The following is a 19526-nucleotide window of genomic DNA, read 5'->3' as shown; positions in this document are numbered from 1 at the left end:
ATGTCTTAGAGCAGAGCCCCCAAAGGCCGTTCGGGAACCGGCCGACTCACGGAGATAATAGAGATGGGACAATGTAAAGCCGACGGGAGGATTCAAACCCCCGATAGCTTCAAGAAGTGTGTCTGAGTTAGTCAGAACAATGGCCGTTGGTGTTCTAGTGCTCGCTCACTGGAAAGACCGCGGAAATAACGGAGTTAGGGCTGGGTATGCAATAAACGGCGCTGACGATTTGCCAGGAGGGCGGAGGATAAGAGCCCGACGTACCGATCATCGTTTTGCACCTGAAGTAAGAGATAGTCATTTATCATCGCTTATGAGGCTATATTGGATTCAATGCTGGTTTGCTCGGGTACAATATCGGCCATGGCAAAGTGATGCCTGAGGCAGAAATCGACTGTTACAGGTACCTTGGTTGCCTCAGGCACTAACGCTGTCCCAGCGACGGCACAAGGATAACCGTAAAAGGTAATCCAAGGCTGGACTGTCAGACAAATAGCATGACTCGGTAGTCACTAACGTCGATAATGGAGATCCACCAAAATCACCGGCGGTCAAGGTGGATTGGCCGTCAGTACCAGTGTACGACCGAGACATGGCGCTGGTGCCTGGGCCTTAGTTTGGGGGCTATTTCCAATCTTGGGACTTAAATTTCAGGGAAATACCATGCCCAAGTACCTGGCAGACAATCGATAACAAGCATGCAATCAATCAAAGTCTTCATCCGCTGGCGTCCGCTCTCGCCATCCGAGGCCAACACCCCAGAAATCACCCGGACACAGCACGCGCATGCCACGAACAATACCTCCGCGCTCTCACTCACCCCACCGCCATCGCACAAACTATCCCGCCCCTGGAAAAGCGAGCCGGCGTTTACCCGCATCTTCACCGCAACTGACAACAACAAAGCCGTCTTCGAGGCTGTGGTCGCACCGACCCTCCCCCGCGTGTTGAACGGGCAATCATGCAACTTCTTCGCCTACGGCCACTCCGGCAGCGGCAAGTCGCACACCATCATCGGGTATGACTTCGAGCATGCAGACGAGTTCGGGCTTTGCCTGTCGGCCGCAAGAGCGCTCTACCAGCATCTCGACGAGCTGAATGCAACCGCTGACCAAAACGGGAAATTCCTCCTCGGCCTACGCATGTACGAGCTGCGCAAAAATACGGCCTTCGACCTCCTAAACGACAGATGCAAATGCCACATCCGCGAAGGCCAAGACGGCAAAACGCACATCCGCGGGGAGACGGAAACGCTCGCCGACGGGAAGGTCCGCGTGCGACCGATCGTCACAAAGGCCTGCGCGACCTTTGACGAGTTCCACGCGCAGCTGCTGGCGGGGATTGGGCGCCGCGCGACGGGGACGTCGACGGTGCATGACCAGAGTTCTCGGACGCATGCTGTTTTCGAGGTGGAGATTGTCACGCGGGAGCTCCTGGATGCGAGGGACGCGGTTGTAGAGCGGCAGTCGGAGCTTGTTCCTGTTGGGAAGCGCGCGACAGATATTTATCTGGAGGAGAATTCCAAGGGGTTTATCCAGATGCCGGATGGCAAGTTTGCGCCCAATCCGGAGTATCAGATTAACCAGGCGGCGATTGACGAAGCCGAGGCGAAGAAGGCGGAATTTGAGTCGTATGTCCAGAAAGCTGAGGAACATGTGGAGGCTGTCAAACGATCGTGTCCTCATGCTTGTCTGGGTGGGAAATTCGTCTTTGTGGACCTCGCTGGCTCAGAGTATTACCACGACAAGGGGACTGTTTCGGCAACTCGAGCGAAGCAGACGCCCCAGGAGCAGCAGGAAGGGAGGCAGATCAACACCGATCTCCTGTCCTTGAAGGAGGTCATTCGCGCGATGGCACAGAAGCCGCAGACTCGCATTCCCTTTCGGTCGTCACCGCTGACGATGGTCCTGCGTGAACATTTCCTGACTGGTGAAGGAGACGAGGGGTTTTCGGCGATGATTCTCACGGCGTCGCCTTCGTCGGAGCAGTACACTGCGACGATTGACACGCTGAAATATGGGAATTTGATTGGCGTAGCCGGGGACAAGGTCAAGGGACGTAAATAGGGCAGTATGACGCGGCCAAATCTAGCACAATTCTATCTGAAATCTTCAATGCATGTCAAGTATCAGCCACCGGCGATTAGAGACCAATCAATAAAATCATAATTCTTTTGTATTCAATACATCAAGGGCTCTTTGCCTGGCAGCCCTGTAGGGTAGATATCAACACAGTGGACTCGCGACTTATTCTTTGTCCTACGAAAGACATTATATAGCAGATAACAGCAGATCTCGCGCGACAATAATGAATTCAACCACAACGCCGTTGTCTATATACTAAGCCAACGCATTCTTACTCTTCCTCCGAATCACATACCCCCATTTATAAAACGCAACCGGCACCGGCACCATCACCGCAGACGCAGCCCCCAGCAAAGTCAACGACCACTTCACCCCCAGATTCTCATACAGCGGCATCGAAGCCAACATCATCCCGCCAGCGGACAGACACCGCACGAAGTTCACACTCGACAGGGCTGAAGCGGACCAGATACCATAGCAGTCTGTCAAATACTGGTAGCACGAGATAAACACGGTGGTGTAGCCGAAGCCGAACGGAAGGGATCCGGCGATTGGGACCCAGGGCGAGATCTGCGGCTTCGTGGTGTACGCCATCCAGAAGAGGGAGAGAGGGATAGTGGGGCGCCGAACATGGCGTAGTAGAGATGAATTTCTGGAGGGGGTTTGGCGGATTCTGGATTGGCGTCGGCTTCATTCTTGGATGATTCGTTGCGTTGTTGGGCCCTGTGGAGGGCTTTTATGTAGATCCTATAGATGACCGGAATCAAGGGTATGGCGCAGCAGTTGCCCACGAACATGGCGATGAAGCAGAGTCCCACCTGTCCCTTTGAGAAGGAGTATGTGTCTGCGAAGATGTACTCGAAGCCGTTCAGCCAGGTAAAGAGAATGACATAGATGATGGACAAGTAGAGCGCGCAGACGACGACGATGGGCTCGTAGACGGTGAGGTAGAAGGGTCGCCACATGCCGAGGAGGATCTGCATGGCCAGCGAGGTTTTGCGTTCTTCCTCACTTGACCCGTTGTGCTTGTCTGTTCCGGCGACACGCTGTATCTCCCTTCCTTTGACCTGCTGGAGAACTGGTCGGAATGTCTCCGGCAAGAATAAGACGACTGTTGCGAGGAAGAACCCTGCGGCGAGGGCAGTCACCCAGTCAACCCATCTCCAGGATAGTTCACTTTGGGCAATGTATCCTCCAACCAGTGGCCCCGTAGCGGAGCCCACGAACGAGATGACAGAGAATACTGGGAAAACATAGACTTGCTGGGTGGTGGTCCATAGGTCGGACAGTGAACCCCAGCACACACCAATGGACTGGAAGCGGAGAACCCGACGAAGAAGCGAAAAATGCTTTGTACAGCAAGGCTGTGGGAGCAGCCTGTGATCACCACGCAGACGATGAAAACAACCAGAGATGTCACATAGACGGCATTGCGGCCAAACGTCTCCGAGACGGGGCCGGTGACAAGGGCTCCAAAGGCAAACCCGAAAAGGAACATAGCTAGACAATCATTAGTTCTGTGTAGGCTAATACACAGTAGGGACCTACCAGTTGCCAATGTCTCTGCCTCTTCGCTGATTCCGAACTCGGATGAGATTTTGGAGGCTGCCTGGGAGTCAATAGCTCCTGCAAAGGAAACCAACGCCGCAATGGACGAAATGATCACGGTGGATATCCATTTGATTGCTGCACTCCAGCGACGAGCGTCAATTTGGCCGATGTCGTCAGAGGAGTAGACCTTTGAGACGACATCGTCATTGGACTCGAGATCTGACGAGTGCCATCCTTCTTCAGCACTCGCGCTAGCATCTGAAGATTTTGTCTAGGGAGTCAGCTCAGCTTTTCTCTTACTGACGTTCGCTAAATTGCACGGTACCTACCGATTCACCTTTCAGCGAACTCCTGACATCGTTTTTGATCCGGCGATACTGAAGATATATTTGCATTAGACGTGTCGAGCTTGAGGACAGAGCGCAAGCATACACAGGGTCAATCACGGAATCAAGAGGTGACACCCATGGAGACAATTATATGACAGACAGGCCCTCAGGTACGTCTCTGATGTGTTTATGTGTCATGATGCTAATACAGGTGTGGCTTGATCATCAACCTGTCCTGGCAAGGAATGTGCTGAAGCCCATGTTGTAATATGTGGGGGAGATCAACATCGGCACTTCACCAGAACTATTAACTAGCCTTACCAGGTCCCCACAGCCCCATGGCCGGACCACGAAGACGTTTATCGGTTCCAAGGCATGGGAAGGTTAGACCTGTAGATCTCCACTTGTTTCTGTATTATACATCATTATGACAAATCTACCAGTAAGGCAGCTGGTAGCTGGAGTTATTCGGTTGGTGTCTGAGGTTGCTTCGGCTAAAGAGAGTTGAGCCCCCATTTCAACCACCTGCTCTCTCTTGATCCTCAACAGAGCTATCTATTGAATATATTCTGCAATATCATTCTTACCATGCTAGAAATTGTCGCCGAGTTCACCTGACGCGTTTGTGTGCCTTCTACCTCCCCTTCTGCTTCATCTTCATGTCAATAGCCACCATCAAGTCAAATAGTTTCAGGTCCATTTTATCAATGGGTCTACCTGTAACGTCTCGTTTCCTACATAACACTATTCTTTCTTACTGGCTTACTGACCACTACATCCCCTAATTGAATGTTGTCGCCTGTGTCTGGAAAGCCCCTCCGACACAGATAAGCCCAATTAGACCTTAGGGAAGGTTGAAAGTATAATCTATGACTGTCTAGAAGATTCTATTCTATAGTTATATACTGGTTAGCAGGCAGGCAATTGCAATATACTAGCTGTTTAATCCACCAATTGTATGCATAGGTATTCAGATACGTAAGTGGCTGATGCACACAATAGTGGACCTTATCTATATGTCTATAGCTATATATCTATATAATTATGTAGTTGTCATGAGTGTCAAGCCAGTGAATAGATGTATGTAGCAGCCAGGCAGGGTTTGACTATAACATCAAATCATAGTAGATCTTTTGCCTCAGGTTGTCGAGGGAGGTACGGGATTAACCACTTGCTCATGAGTGATTCCATGTTCACGTTAACTTTACCAGCCTATACGGGCCATCTCCATTCTCGTAGAAATATACAAAGACCTATGATAATGTAATTTAAGATACAGTGTCAGGAGTTGACACCTTAGGGACAACCCCAACTTTACTAGAAATTACATACTCTTAGCTACGTATGCATCCTCGGCAGAAACCTTAGTACAAACTATTAAGCAATGAGTACAAGTCTACTTCAGCCAGCTTCCTGCTTCTATGCTGAATGCATCATCTTATCTTTCTATGCCGATTCCAACGGTCTCACTCGGCAACCTCAATAATCAACTTTGTACAACTAACCCCCCGGAGTAGTTCGTCCAATCCAGCATTGATACCCCCCAAACCCTTTCCCACAACACTCGGTTCCGGACTCGGCCTGATGGTTCCCTTGGCCAGGCTCTCCCTCAGCCACGTCCCAATATAGTATCGGAACTGCTCCAACCTCTCCCCTTCCACCGCCGACGGCATCACAAATATCGTCTCTACGCCATCCACGACCTCCGCATCCGGAGGAACCACGGGTGCCGATCCGATCTTCGCCATCTTCCCTTGTTGATCTCCTTCGAGGAATGCCTTCAGCACAGCCTGACATGGCGCCAGCTGCCCGGTAGCAAGAAAACAGTGCCGGATCACTAACCCGTCCTCCTTGGCCGCGGAAACGATAACATCCACAACCCGTGAGCCTTTATAGTCGAACACGCGGTCCGCGCCCAGTGAACCCACATAACGCTTATTCGCGGAGCCGGCCGTGGCGTATACGGCCGCGATAGAAGAGGTGGGATCGTCCCGCAGTAGTCGTGCTGTTTGTATGCCCATGGTGCCGACGCTAGAGGAGCCGCCCCAGATTAGGAGAGCTTCTCTTTTTCCCACGTTGTTCTCTTGCTTCCCTCTGTTGGTAACTGTATCGGTACCGGTAGAGCCAGCAGAGACTGGAGCAGAAGAGGCAGTGGCTTCTCCCGCGCGAAGGATCCCCATGACATCCCATGCGTTAAGGGCTACCTCGACAGCGACGGGCAAGGTTGCCGCCTCGTTCCACGAGATGCTGTCGTCCGGAAGCGGCACAGCATGCTGCCAGGGGACAAGGCACCGCTCCTGAAATGCGCCGTAGTCTGGATCGCAGGATCTCCAGAACGAGGCGGCATAGGCGGCGACGTGGCTGATACCAGGTCGGTAGGACTTGGGCACGTTGTCGCCGATTTCGAGGACTAAGCCCGACATGTCGAAGCCAATGACCGTGGGGTACGCGGGTATGAATAGGCCTTGGTCACGCATGTAGACATCTGCCGGGTTGAGGGCTACGGATTTGACGGCGATGAGGAGCTCGTCTGGTCCTGGCTTTGGCGTACGGCGGGTTTGGAGCTCAAAGGGTTGACCTTTGGCTGGGGAGACGGCGGCGAGGTGGGTGGCCATTTGGACTTTGTATAAGTAGAGGTTTTCGAGGTGGAGGATTTTGGTATTTAAGCCAAATTTGATGATTCCGATGCTATAGGCATGAGCCTCTGTCCCTAGGATATTGGGCCATGACCTTCTTCTTATACAATTCAGCTATCATTTCAACTACTTACACTTTGATATAGTGATATAGTCAGGATAGAACTGCAGCCAATCAGAGACGCGTGCAGCCGAGAAATAGCTAGCGTGATGGTGTCTTTCCGAAAGGAGGTTAGCGTATGGGTTTGCCTGTGACGATGTAAAATGCTAAGGTAGTGTCCTTAAACCTCTTGGGTCACCATGGCCACTCCACCTCATCCCTCACCGGCAGGCCGCGCAAAGTATGGCCACAATTCGTCCAAGAAAAGCCCAGGAGCGTAAGACTCTGCGGAGGTCGAGATTCGGCTGCCGAAATTGCAAGCTCAGAAAACTCAAGGTGCGTGGCTCTCGGCTTCCGTAGACTGGTGCTTGGCTGAACGAAGATAGTGCGACGAAAGCAAACCACAGTGCAAGAGATGTAGTTCGTTCGGGGTATTATGCAACTTTATGTCTAATGTTCCCGACCTACAGCCCATCGCCGCTGACACAGGGAAGCCATTGATGGCTGAGGTTCCAGGAAAAGCAGACCTTCAACCCCCTGTCACCAGTGCTGTCTGGACGTCTGACGGATCCATATTCTATCAATTGAATGCAAGGTGTCAAGATTTCATCACACGGTATCTTGGACGGAGTCTCATTACCCAAGATGACCCTATTATGACACATGTTAATCGCAGGCTCCTGAGACTAGCTTTCGCTGTAAGTATATTGCATGGATTCTGTCAAAACGTGAGGTCTGAGCTCGGCTAACATAGCTGACAGTACCCTTTTTTAATGCACGCCTCTCTAGCTGTGGCACTTACATATGACCGCCATCTGAATAGCTCAGTAGCCTGTCGTCGCAGTCTAGAAGAGTGCTACCACTGGTCCCAAAGCACAGCGCTTCTCAACAGGCGGTTAATGGAACCGATTGAAGCAAAAGATAGGGATCCAATCTGGGCCACTGCGGCTGCTCTGGCTATCTTGACCTTCTCGTCCCCCGATGCACGAACGCCGGAAGAATCGTGGCCTTTGAAGTCTTCTGGTGACTCCGATTTGGACTGGTTACGTATGAGCAAGGGAAAAATGGCCCTGTGGCACATAGTGAACCCGCTACGACCGGACAGTCTTTTCCACGTCATGGCGGCGACCTTTGCTATCATGCATTCACCCTTGCCAGAGAGGGGCATAGATGGTATACCAAGCGCCTTGGCTTCCCTGTGTCTCCTCAACGACTCATCTACGGCGAAGAACAACCCGTATTTCCACGCCGCCCACGCAGTATCCCAGATCCTGGACCTCCCGCATAGTGAGGTCACAACGGGTCAAACTCAACCCTTCACGCGCAGTATCCATGGCCCTTTCGAAGACTTGCTACTGAAAAGGGACCCCGTAGCGCTTCTGTTGCTGTATCTATGGTACCGCAAAGCGAGTCGCAGTATATGGTGGATTGAACTTAGAGCTAGGGTAGAATGTCCTTCTATTTGCTCGTATCTACGGCTATATCACAAAGAGAATGTTGCGGTACACGCATTCCTTCCAGGAGGTGCTCTCGCCGATAGATGGACTTAAGGCTTCCAAAGCCTCTCAAAATTTGTTAATATGAAGAACTGCAGCGGTGGCTTTTGAGATTCTCACTGGTTTTCCTGGTTGAGCGGCGGGTAGCAGTCGTACATCTTGGGAGTAGCAGGTTGGGGCAGATAAGGCTTGAATGCGTGAATGATCTGTGGACCATTCATTCACTTACATCCATAGATAATACATCATTATGATAAGTGAATGGCAGTCATTCACCACCCACCTATACCCTCAGCCGCCAGTCAATGTCTGAGGTTTCTTCAGCTGAGAAGAGAGTTGACCTGGGTCCAAGGAAGTCATGGAAGTAGGTCATCCAGCGGTTTCCCTCCTTGACTTCCTTTCAAGCTGATGCTTATGTGTTGCCAGCTCTTGCGGTAGACTCCGGCTGGAGTGAGTCAACGGTTGAACTTCATGATGACATGAACCTGTTGCTAATGGGCGGCACTTTTACTGCTGTATCTATGGTACTGGAAAGCAAGTCGCAGTATAAGTTGCAGATGCTTTCAAAATGGCAGACTCATCCAACCCAAACCATGGGTCTGAGGCCCGGTACCTGTTGTCTGTTGGGTATCCGACGTGCCTAAATCCTACTCGTACAATGTGCTATGTTGGACTTGGATCCGTGGACCATCCACTTACCTCTATAGATACATCATTATGACAAGCCGATGGCAGTTATTCACTTCACCACCTATACTCTCAGAGGTCGGTGTCTTGAGGTCTCTCCAACTGGAGAGCTTGGCCTTCCCATTTCAGCACCTGCTCTTTCCTAAACATCAATACAGCCGTTCTACACTATTATTTCTACTATGCTACAAGTGGTTGTCTAGACCTCTCCCCTCACCATGTCGGATGTTCCATTTTCTACACCTGCCTCTGAGTCCAGTTCATGCATGACTGTCACTTCGGCAAACCAGTTTGACAAGCAAGCTGATTTTAAAGATCACGTCGTCTCCTCACTGCATCAAAATAGGGAGTATCATGAATTTATATTCACTGACGTGCCTCCCTCCTGGGCGGACGCTGTGTATCAGCTTATTGATGAGATAATCCCATCTCGGTAAGTAAACACCTTCTGCGTCTAATCTTTGGAGTCCTACTCATCCAAAGAACATCCAGAAAAAGCTACAACTCTCAGAGCCGCGAGTTGCGAATCAGAGTCAAGCCTACCGAGATACTCGACTGTATCCAGTCATGGTTGTTTAAACAACCGCTTGTCTGGCTTGTGAATGGCGATATCACACTACAAGAACAGGAGCTGTTTGATCCAGGAGTCGGCACTAGTAAGTTGTCTTATGATCTGTTGGATATCAACTGCACCATCAGTTCTACTAGCTAGAAAATGGTTGTCTTGACACCTTTTAGCTCAGTATGATCTGCTTATCTACAGAATTCTGAGCTAACCAGTATAGCCCTTTTCTTTAAATCCGGCCCATATAGCGGCTCCTGGAAGGAACCTGACTTCTTTTTCCGACCTAACAATCATATTCTGCCGACCATTGCGGTAGAATCTGGCTGGAGCGAGTCCAAAGAACTACTTCGTAATGGCATGGACCTGTCGCTAGTCGGTGGCAACGGCTCCACTAATGTTGTTATTATCGTCGAATGGACAAAGTTACAAGAACGCGTCTCGGGCACTGTTGAGCTCTTCGTCAGAGATACGAATGGGATGCCGACACTACAGCAGAGCGAGGTACGTTCAAGATACATGATTATATTTCACATGCTTATTCTGACCTTTGTGCAGACTATATTCCCACGTCCTATAAGTCCCAACAACCTCACGATCAGAAGACGGGACCTTTTCGGACCAGCGCTGGTGCCAGGCCATAATGGCAATGACATCCTATACTTGGATCTCGAGCGATTACGTAATTATGCCACCAGACGCCTCAGTTTTATGAATCTCGTTCCCTCTTAGATCCGTTGCGCTGGAGACTCCTAGCCGATGCTAGCCTCAGAGCCTGACATGATTGCCGGTGCGAAAAGGCCCACTGGCTGAATGCCTTGATACCGACGAACTCTATTCGGAAGTCCTGTACGATAACATGTATACCGGCAACGGCGAAGGGCTTGGAATGGTCAGGGAACATGCAAGAATACGTGCTCTAGAGACCAAGCTCGAACACCTAGTCCTCGTCATCCAGGACCTTATCAACCTGAGGAGATCATCGAGCCTCGAATGCACGATCATAGGCGTGCGATCTGTGCCCAAGTTTGGGAGCAACCACACGTTGTTCAAGGAGAGATACATGGCGCAAAAGAGGCAGAGTTAACGCTTCCTCTGGGAAGGCAGATGTTGATTGTTGTCCCCCCTACATTGGTCGGGCAGTGGATTGGCGAGATTAGTGCGATGGCAGACATGTTCAAGCTCATTCACTGTGTATTGTTGATGGCGTGGTGCGGTCCAGGAGGACATAGTGTTTCTCTCCATACTTGAGGTTAAGCTGATGGACAGATATGCGAAGGTGGTTCGCGTCCAGATGCAGGAAACAGCTGAGGCCATTGGATGGCTAAAGCAGCAGTCAGAGGAATGAAGAATGTATATACCTATCGCTATTAACATAATTTCCATGAATACAGAACTAAGAGGCCAACCAGCTTGTAACATATCAGGACCTTCACGAAGAGAGTGGATCCATGTTCTCAGTATCGATCAGGAAGCGAGACACGTCTTGATCGCCAAGCTGCTCAGCCAGCCAGATCGGATTCTGTTGTACATCACAAGTATGACTATTCCAGTCATTGCCGCTCTGTGAGAGCAGTATTCCCATCGATCCATACTGGTCCCCTAAGCTGAGGAGTGCATTATAATCCGCACTAGCGGTGTGTTTGATGTATACCTTTCCAGGAATCGTGGGACCAAAACACAAATCATGTGATATGTGCCTTTGAGTTAGTCTCAGGGCTTACTTTAGTAGTAACACTGCATTAGTCTCAGGGCTTACTTTAGTAGTAACACTGCATGTAGCAGTCGGAGTAAACGTTAGGGAGGTACTCCATAGTGTTGAGAGAACTAAGATGGCCCCCCTACAGGATGGTGAGAAGGTAGCCATAGTAGCTGTAGTAACTACGGGCGATATTACCACGGGCATGGGCAGGATGGCTGATACAAACATGCCCAGGGAAATCATTTACCGAGGGGAATCTGATAGAACTGTCTTATCGGTAGACAGAAGAAGTAGAAGTACCGTCGATTACAAGGTGGAATATGCCGACTAACCCCAGCTTTATGCGGGAGAACTTCGGCAACCCCGCGTTTTAACCCCACACAAGACAGAGTACAGAGTTATCAACCTGCCCTCCGGATGATGTAGATCATACATCTATGGCCAATAGATCTCAATCGATCAATACATACCCCTCTCTGGGCAAATATGCACTAGACATGTTCATAGCACAGCGCCTCCTTGGATCGACTCTGGACTTCTCCACAAATGCCGGTCCCCACCTCCATCAAGCTTGTTTCTGGGGAATGGAAGCAGGAGTCCGGAATGTTGATCCGCCGAGAGCATTCTTCCTGGAGACTAAGAAACGCTCCTTGCTCTCGGTGAGGACTTGTCCGAATCTTGTAATATGTCATACTCGGCTCAGGGGATCGGCATCTAGTGTATAGAAGGGAGAGTCGGACGAAGAATATAAATTCGCTTGCCTCTTTGCAGCGTTGAGTGGGACCCTTAGGCCTGTTTCTTGTAAGTAACCAGTCCTAGAGATGAGGCTCCTTTCTTTTTTCGTTGTTGCAGCAGCAGTCTGCACTGCCGTCCCATATGAAGAGTATATCCTAGCACCAGCAACTCGAGATCTGGTTCCGGAAAGGGTGTATCATGTTAACGGCTCCATTTCTAACCCCTCTGCTCTAACCAATGCGAAAGGTGGGAAAGCAACTTTTCACGGTGTCTCATCCGTCACTTATGACTTTGGTCGCAACATCGCCGGCATTGTCTCCCTGGACGTCAGCCGGGTCTCCTCGCAGGACGCCTTCATCGGAGTCACCTTCTCTGAATCTAGCCTCTGGATCAACAATGAAGCGTGCGACGCAACTGCCGATGCAGGTCTTGACTCGCCTCTGTGGTTCCCTGTCGGACAGGGCTCGGGACGATACACCGCAGAGACGAAGCACAACCGCGGAGCCTTCAGATATCTGACTCTGGTCACCAACACATCAGCGACTATCGTTGTTGAAAGCGTACGAGTCAACTTCACGGCCGCTCCGTCTCAGAATCTCCGCGCGTATACGGGCTACTTCCACTGCAACGATGAATTGCTCAATCGCATCTGGTACGCAGGCGCATACACAAACCAGTTGTGCACCATTGACCCCAGCATGGGGAATGCGTTGCCCTTGCTAGGCACCATTACCTCCAGTGGCAATATCAGCCTCCCCGAGACTGTCCCCTGGTGGAGCAACGATACCATCTCCAACGGGACCAGCGTGCTCACGGACGGAGCGAAGCGGGACCGCCTTGTCTGGCCCGGCGATATGTCTATTGCGCTGGAGAGCATCGCAGTCAGCACGTATGACTTGTACAGTGTGCGAATGGCGTTGGATTCACTCTTCGCAATACAACAAGCCGACGGCCGTCTTCCGTACGCCGGCAAACCCTTCTATGACATCGTCAGCTATACCTACCATCTCCACAGCTTGATCGGCGTGTCGTACTATTACCGCTACTCAGGAGACCTGAACTGGCTGGCCGCACACTGGAACCAGTACAAACGCGCCTTGCAATGGTCGTTATCCAGCATCGACGACACCGGTCTAGCCAACGTAACCGCAAGCGCAGACTGGCTGCGTTTCGGCATGGGAGGTCACGTACGTTTCTCATTCCACCCATATATATCCAGAGTAAAATCCTCCACTAACAAAAAAGCAGAACATCGAAGCAAACTCCATCCTCTACTTCGTCCTCCAGGAATCTCTCCTCCTCGCAAAAACCCTCAACGACACCACCACCTCCTCCTCATCAACCTGGTCCCGTATCGCAACCACCCTCAAATCCTCCGCCAACGCCAGACTCTGGGACCCAGCCGTCGGCCTCTACCGCGACAACGAGACCACCACCCTCCACCCCCAAGACGGCAACGCCTGGGCCCTAAAAGCCAACCTCACCTTGTCCGCAAATCAATCATCCATAATCTCCGCCGCCCTCTCCGCCCGCTGGGGGCCCTACGGCGCACCAGCGCCCGAGGCAGGAGCAACCATCTCCCCCTTTATCACCGGCTTCGAGCTACAGGCTCACTTCCTCGCTGACCAGCCGCAGCGCGCTCTAGATTTGATGCGCCGGCAGTGGGGATTCATGCTTGATGATCCGCGGATGACGCAGTCGACGTTTATCGAGGGGTACAGTACGGACGGGTCCTTGCATTACGCGCCGTATCGCAATGATGCGCGGATCTCGCATGCGCATGGGTGGGCGACGGGGCCGACGGCTGCGTTGATGTTCTATGCGGCTGGACTGCAGCTTGTTGGGGCGGGTGGGGAAAGGTGGGTTTTTGCGCCAATGCCGGGAGATTTGAGGCGTGCGGAGGCGGGGTTTGAGACGTCTTTGGGGTATTCTCGACGGAGTTTACGAGGGGGAAGAAGGGATATACGAAGTTGGTGTTTACGACTCCGGAGGGCACGATGGGCGATGTGAAGCTGGATGCGGAGGGTGTGCTGGTCTCCAGCAGTGGAACGAGGGTAAGGCTTGTCGAGGGGGTTGCTACGGGTTTGCATGGTGGTACTTGGAGGTTGAAGAGTCTATAAGTGTGGTAGTCTTCTCATGTGCCTCTAGTCAATTGATGTTGAACAGGAATGAGGTAGCTCACTTGATTGTACGTGATCTAATGTCAACAAGAAGAAAATGCATTCAACTTCCAGCTCAGTCTTGACAGCTTCTAATTTAATCATGGTCATCGTAAGTAAATACTGAAATTGTCACCTTGCAGCAAACTTTGACAGAATATTGGATCCTCGCCAAAACGAAGAAGCGGCGTTTTGTATGACTTCATATGTCGGCCCTCCATTCCGACAGTGCTTCTCCAATCCTCGCATATTGCCACTGATATCGCCATCCCGAGCTATATCGTATGTCCAAGTCTCCCTGTCCATTTCACACATTATATCAAAACAAGTGGGATCTTGCACCCATAGGCTCTCTACGATCCGCATCTGAAGGCAACAAAATGACGACCGCAAGTCCCAAGTAAAACATCCCTCTTACTCCTCAAAACTTCTACTAACAGCGCAGACCAATGACAAGCACGCTCTACAAACCCCATCCCACCGACAAAATGAAAGCCGCACAGTGGATGGGCACACGCTCAATCCAGCTCGGCACCGTCGCCAAACCAACCATCACGGACTCCTCGGACGCCATCATTCACATCACCCACTGCACCATCGGCGGCGCAGACCTGCACCTCTACGACGGCGAACTCAGCGAGTTGCTCTCCAAAGGCGACATCCTCGGCCACGAGGCGATCGGTACCGTCGAGGACGTCGGCGGGGAAGTCCGCAGCATCTCCCCGGGCGACAGAGTCATGATCCTCCCCGTGATCGCCTGCGGACACTGCGAGTTCTGCAAGCGGCAGGAGTTCTCGCTGTGCGACACGACGAATCCCTCGCGGGAGATGGAGAGCGCGTACGGACACCGGGTGGCAGGGATGCTGGGATTTACGCGGTTGTACGGCGGGTATCCCGGTGCGCAGGCCGAGTACGTGCGGGTCCCGAACGCGGATTTCTGCTGTGTGTGGGTGCCGGCGGACATGGACGCGAAAAAGCTGCTCGGTCTGGCGCATGTCACGACCGCTGCGTGGCATGGATGCGAGCTGGCGGATGTCCGGCCGGGGATATAGTGGGTGCTTGGGGGTGTGGACCGGTAGGGCTATCGGTGCAGCGGCTGGCGGTCCTGCGCGGGGCAAAGAAGGTGTATGCCGTTGATAAGGACGCCAGTCGCTTGCAGATTGCTGAAGGGTTCGGAATGATTCCTGTGGATGTCAGCGTGCATTCCGAGGTGGGGATTATATCCTGTCGATGGAGCCGAGGGGGTTGGACTGCGCGGTCGAGGCGAGTGGGTTCCGGAGTACGCAGAAACCGCAGCATGCAGCCATGCGGGCGATTGGGCTGGAGCACGATAGCAGTGATACTGTGTCGGCGATGATCAAGGCCACGAGAAAGGGAGGACATCTTGCACTGCTTGGGGATTTCTTCTATAAGACGAATGATTTTCCTATAGGGCCGTTGATGGAAAAGGGATTGACGATCCGGGGCGGGCAGGTCAATTCCCAAAAGGTATCCACGTCTCAGATGTGCGTGTGAATCGAATAACGCTAATAGTATAGTATCATCCACTTCTCTTGGACATGGTGACGCAAGGAAAGTATGATCCTTCGTGGGTGTTTACATATGAAGGTATGTCTTCACTATCTATCTGGCTGTGCTGACGAGATAGATGAATTCGAGAACATCGCCGAAGACTATCGCCGGTTCTCCCGGCATGAGATTCCTGGAGGGTTGAAGGTGTGTTTGGTGACAGAGTATGGTCGAGGAGCTGTGATCTGAAGCTATCCATAAAGCTTGACTGATATGATTGGCGGGGCACTGTGGAGATAACTAAGGTTTCCCTAAACAATTGACAAGAATTGGTAAGCTAGTTAACTTAGTTAACTATGTTAAGAGATGACCGATGACTCATGATCTGACCTCAGCTGCATTGTAGTTAAGTTAACTATTTGTACGGAGCAGTTAGTAGTTATCCATAAGTTGTTGTTCCCCCCTCCACTGCTTCCATCTCACCCGGTAGAATATATTACCCCTCCAACATCATCACATCATCTCAATTTACCACACATCAACTACTCAATTCACACTACACAATGTCATTCCCTCCTCCTCCAGTGGACACCATCGACTGGTCCAACGTCGGCTTCAAAGTCCGCGACGGTAAGCTCAACTCCCCTCCCTCCCCCTCAGCTCCAATCCCATCTAACAGCAAAAGTAAACGGCCATGTGGAATGCCACTTCTCCCACAGCACCGGGGGCCAATGGTCGTCCCCCAAATTCGTCTCCTCCCCCTTCCTCCCCCTCCACGGCATGGCCCCGGGCCTCAACTACGGCCAACAAGCCTACGAAGGCCTCAAAGCCTTCCGCCACCCAACGGGTCAAATCTCCATCTTCCGCCCCGACCGCAACGCCGCCCGCCTCCGTCGCTCCGCAGAGTTCGTCTCCATGCCCCCCGTCCCGGAAGATTTGTTCCTGCAATGCGTCAAGCTAGCCGTCGCCGCCAACGCCGAGTTCGTCCCGCCCCATGAAACCGGCGCGGCGATGTACATCCGCCCCTTACTCTTCGGGTCCTCCGCGCAGCTGGGCCTCTCCCCGCCGGATGCATATACCTTTGTTGTGTTTGTGATGCCAACGGGCGTGTACCACGGCGTGCATGCCGTCGATGCCTTGGTTCTCGAGGACTTTGACCGCGCCGCGCCGGAGGGGACCGGGTCCGCGAAGGTGGGGGCAACTATGCGCCTGTGCTGCGGCATAGTGCGCGCGCGGCGGCGGAGGGGTTCGGGATCACGCTGCATCTGGATAGCCGGACGCGGTCGGAGATTGATGAGTTCTCGACGTCGGCGTTTATCGGGGTACGGAGGGATGGCGACAAGGTCTCGCTTGTGCAGCCGGATAGCAAGAATGTGATTGATTCGGTGACGGCGCGGTCGGTGTGCGAGATCGGGGAGCGGGTGTTTGGGTTTGCGGTTGAGAAGAGACGGATTGGCTATGAGGAGATCAAGGAGTTTAAAGAGGTGATTGCTGCGGGCACCGCGGCGGCGCTGGTGCCGATCCGGAGTATCACTATGCGGTCGCGCGAGGACAAGTTTACGTTTGACTGTGGCGAGGATGGGCAGAGTGGCGGCGAGGTCTGTGTCAAACTGTTGCAGACTCTCAAGGGCATCCAGGCCGGTAAGATTGAGGATAAGTTTGGGTGGAATTGTATCATCGACAAGGCTCCGCCGGCGGCATGGCTCGAGGGAGCAACGGGGCATGAGCAGGATGCCGAGGGGATTAATGTTCCATAGTAACGTGGCCTATGGCTGGCCAGACCAGACCCTAAAACTCATGATATACAATACAAGAAGAGTGTCATACAGAGTGTCATAAAGTAGAGCATCAAAAGTAGATACAATGAAATAGAGAGACTAAGACAAATTAATTCCTCAAGCTGACCTTAGTCCCGTTCCTCGAACACAAGGTCAGCGTCAAATTCTCCTCCCACGGCCCCGGGTCCCGACTCTCCAGCACCGCAAACTGCTGCGCCAGCCGGACAGTCACGTATCCTGCCTCCGTAAGCGCATACTGCTGTCCCACACAGATACGCGGGCCCCCGTTGAAGGGGAGATACTCCCATCCGGGGCGAAGATCGGCCCAGCGCTCCGGGCGGAACTCATTTGCGTCAGGGCCGTAAATGTCCTCGCGGCGATGCATCGACCACACGCTGTACGTGACGATTGCGTCCTTGGGGACGAAAACGGGGGATTGGCCGTCCGGCCCGCCGCCGACGGGGAGGACGGTGTCGGCGATGGCGAAACGGGCGTTTCCAGGGACGACGGGGTGCAGCCGGAGGGCTGTCAGTTAGCGTTAGCAAATCTACAGATAAAAAAAACCCGGCAAGTTGGGGCATATACGTACATTCGTTCAAGCAATACTTGACATACGTCAGATTCCGCAGCTGCTCGTAGGTGGGTGGCCGGCCGTTCAACGAGGCCACCTCGTCGCGCAGCTTGGCCCAGATGCGCGGGTGCTTGGCCAGCATGAAGAAGAGGTTACTCAGCAGCGAGGCGGTGGTATCGCGACCAGCAAGAAGAACATTCATGAGCTCGTCGCGGATCCGGCGGCGGTCGCCCGTCTGCTGCGCCAGGCCATGCAGGAACACGTACCGCTGTTTCTTCTCGCCGTCGCCATCCTCAAGGGCCTTGTCGTCGAGGTTCTGGGCCCGCACCTCGAGCGCCTTGTCGACGAACTGCTCCACCAGCCCGTGGCAGACGCGATTGCACCGCTCCACCTGGCGGTCGCGGTAGAAGGCAGCCAGTGGGCCCAGCCGGATGCGCGTGGCGATCGCATGCTGCGCGTAGTTGAACGCGCTGGCGAAGTCGTTCTCGACGTGTGCGTCGCGGCCGCCGGAGCGGCGCTTCTTCAGGGACTGCACGCTCTGCCCGAAGAGGAACTCGGTCGCCGAGTCGATGGTGTAGCTGAAGAAGAGGTCCTGGAGGTCGACGGTGCTGCCGTCCTTGGGGATCAACTCCAGCAGATCCGCCATCTGCGCCTCGAAGATGCCGAGGTCGGCGACCTGTTCGCGGACGAAGTTGGGGCGGATCATGGCGCGCGATTGCGCCCAGTGCTCGCCGTCGGTGGTGAAGATGCCGTGGCCGAGGAGGGAGCCGAATGTCTTGTAACGTTGGCCCAGGGCGTAGTCCTTGAAGCGTAGTGACAGGACGGTCTTGATGTTTTGGGGGTCGCGGGTGAGGATGATTGTTTGGAGGAGGCGGCGGGTCTTCATGGTGTGGCCGACTTCATTGAAACGGGCCTGCCCGCGCTCGAGGAACTTGTGTTCCTTGACATTCTGAATCGTGGCATAGGTGGTGTCCAGCCCGAAGACGGGATCCTTGGAGGGGATCCGCGGGGGAGCCTGGCAGTTGTGCTCACGGGCGAAGCGATACTGTGCCCATTTGCGGCGGAGGACACTAAGCGCGTAAACAAAGACAGCTATCGCCCCTGCGATGAGGGAGATGGAGTATTGGGAAGCCATTTTGCGATGGTCAGCATTCTTTTTGGACAAGGGGGTAAGATGATAATCATAAATAAAAACGAGGCCCAACCCCTGACTCACCTTACTCCAGCCGGGCCAACAATCCCTCCGATTACAAGGCAGACGCTGATGCGGTCAGACTGGTGGCTGCACTGCCAGAACTCAAGTTGTGTCTGCATCGGCCCAAGATGAGGCCGAGACGCCCGTTATTCGTCTGCTCGTATGCAGCCACGATCCATCGTACGTAGTCCTGCATGTCTATCGCCTCTGGACTTCAGCCAAGCATCGATCCTTTTTCCGAAGTATCCGGTCATATCGTTGTTTTTTCAGCTATCAATAGTATCTAGACTTTAGACTCTCGACGTCCTCTGACTCCAAGACTGATGAGGGGGATTGCATATCCTGCACATTACTTGTGTTCTTAAAATGGGCACTGCCGAGGTCTGTCCGGGCCGTTGGGTAGCCGCAGATGTGTACATTTTTAACGCATTG

General features: G+C 52.8%; 9 protein-coding genes across 9 annotated transcripts; 6 read left to right on the top strand and 3 right to left on the bottom strand.

Moving 5' to 3' along the window:
- Positions 1–689: 689 nt before the first annotated feature.
- On the top strand, positions 690–2164 carry P174DRAFT_515833 (kinesin family protein). The gene has a single exon (XM_024832230.1). It carries the CDS (start codon positions 699–701, stop codon positions 2064–2066), a length of 1368 nt encoding a protein of 455 aa, XP_024678416.1. The 5' UTR covers positions 690–698; the 3' UTR covers positions 2067–2164.
- A 131-nt stretch (positions 2165–2295) lies between these two features.
- On the bottom strand, positions 2296–4304 carry P174DRAFT_498653 (putative MFS transporter; the record flags this gene model as incomplete). Its single annotated transcript, XM_024830911.1, has 5 exons — positions 2296–2566; positions 2674–3397; positions 3418–3584; positions 3633–3893; positions 4286–4304. The coding sequence occupies 5 exons, from the start codon at positions 4302–4304 to the stop codon at positions 2340–2342; spliced, it is 1398 nt and encodes a 465-aa protein (XP_024678415.1). The 3' UTR covers positions 2296–2339.
- Positions 4305–5430: 1126 nt separating this feature from the next.
- P174DRAFT_498649 (zinc-binding alcohol dehydrogenase family protein) lies at positions 5431–6642 on the bottom strand (the record flags this gene model as incomplete). The annotated part of the gene is made up of 2 exons (XM_024830910.1): positions 6100–6642; positions 5431–6045 (listed from the first exon to the last, which is right to left on the bottom strand). The coding sequence occupies exons 1-2, from the start codon at positions 6577–6579 to the stop codon at positions 5431–5433; spliced, it is 1095 nt and encodes a 364-aa protein (XP_024678414.1). The 5' UTR covers positions 6580–6642.
- A 267-nt stretch (positions 6643–6909) lies between these two features.
- P174DRAFT_413917 (Zn(II)2Cys6 transcription factor domain-containing protein) lies at positions 6910–8408 on the top strand. Its single transcript, XM_024824372.1, has 3 exons — positions 6910–7036; positions 7087–7398; positions 7462–8408. The coding sequence occupies exons 1-3, from the start codon at positions 6944–6946 to the stop codon at positions 8248–8250; spliced, it is 1194 nt and encodes a 397-aa protein (XP_024678413.1). The 5' UTR covers positions 6910–6943; the 3' UTR covers positions 8251–8408.
- A 741-nt stretch (positions 8409–9149) lies between these two features.
- On the top strand, positions 9150–10177 carry P174DRAFT_378604 (uncharacterized protein; the record flags this gene model as incomplete). Its single annotated transcript, XM_024822847.1, has 4 exons — positions 9150–9316; positions 9367–9539; positions 9669–9949; positions 10004–10177. 4 exons carry the CDS (start codon positions 9150–9152, stop codon positions 10175–10177), a joined length of 795 nt encoding a protein of 264 aa, XP_024678412.1.
- Positions 10178–11968: 1791 nt separating this feature from the next.
- P174DRAFT_515831 (putative alpha-L-rhamnosidase A) lies at positions 11969–14025 on the top strand (the record flags this gene model as incomplete). The annotated part of the gene is made up of 3 exons (XM_024832229.1): positions 11969–13069; positions 13131–13807; positions 13831–14025. 3 exons carry the CDS (start codon positions 11969–11971, stop codon positions 14000–14002), a joined length of 1950 nt encoding a protein of 649 aa, XP_024678411.1. The 3' UTR covers positions 14003–14025.
- A 465-nt stretch (positions 14026–14490) lies between these two features.
- On the top strand, positions 14491–15799 carry P174DRAFT_515830 (putative formaldehyde dehydrogenase; the record flags this gene model as incomplete). The annotated part of the gene is made up of 5 exons (XM_024832228.1): positions 14491–15075; positions 15135–15251; positions 15278–15529; positions 15580–15649; positions 15690–15799. 5 exons carry the CDS (start codon positions 14491–14493, stop codon positions 15797–15799), a joined length of 1134 nt encoding a protein of 377 aa, XP_024678410.1.
- Positions 15800–15999: 200 nt separating this feature from the next.
- P174DRAFT_454813 (branched-chain amino acid aminotransferase) lies at positions 16000–17307 on the top strand (the record flags this gene model as incomplete). The annotated part of the gene is made up of 3 exons (XM_024829264.1): positions 16000–16180; positions 16236–16731; positions 16776–17307. Exons 1-3 carry the CDS (start codon positions 16114–16116, stop codon positions 17305–17307), a joined length of 1095 nt encoding a protein of 364 aa, XP_024678409.1. The 5' UTR covers positions 16000–16113.
- P174DRAFT_445708 (cytochrome P450) lies at positions 17122–19490 on the bottom strand. The gene is made up of 2 exons (XM_024828401.1): positions 17918–19490; positions 17122–17853 (listed from the first exon to the last, which is right to left on the bottom strand). Exons 1-2 carry the CDS (start codon positions 19032–19034, stop codon positions 17438–17440), a joined length of 1533 nt encoding a protein of 510 aa, XP_024678408.1. The 5' UTR covers positions 19035–19490; the 3' UTR covers positions 17122–17437.
- Positions 19491–19526: the final 36 nt, after the last annotated feature.

Source organism: Aspergillus novofumigatus (genome assembly GCF_002847465.1).
Source record: "Aspergillus novofumigatus IBT 16806 chromosome Unknown P174scaffold_9, whole genome shotgun sequence".
NCBI lineage: Eukaryota > Fungi > Ascomycota > Eurotiomycetes > Eurotiales > Aspergillaceae > Aspergillus > Aspergillus novofumigatus.
This window is presented reverse-complemented; position numbering and strand designations above follow the sequence as displayed.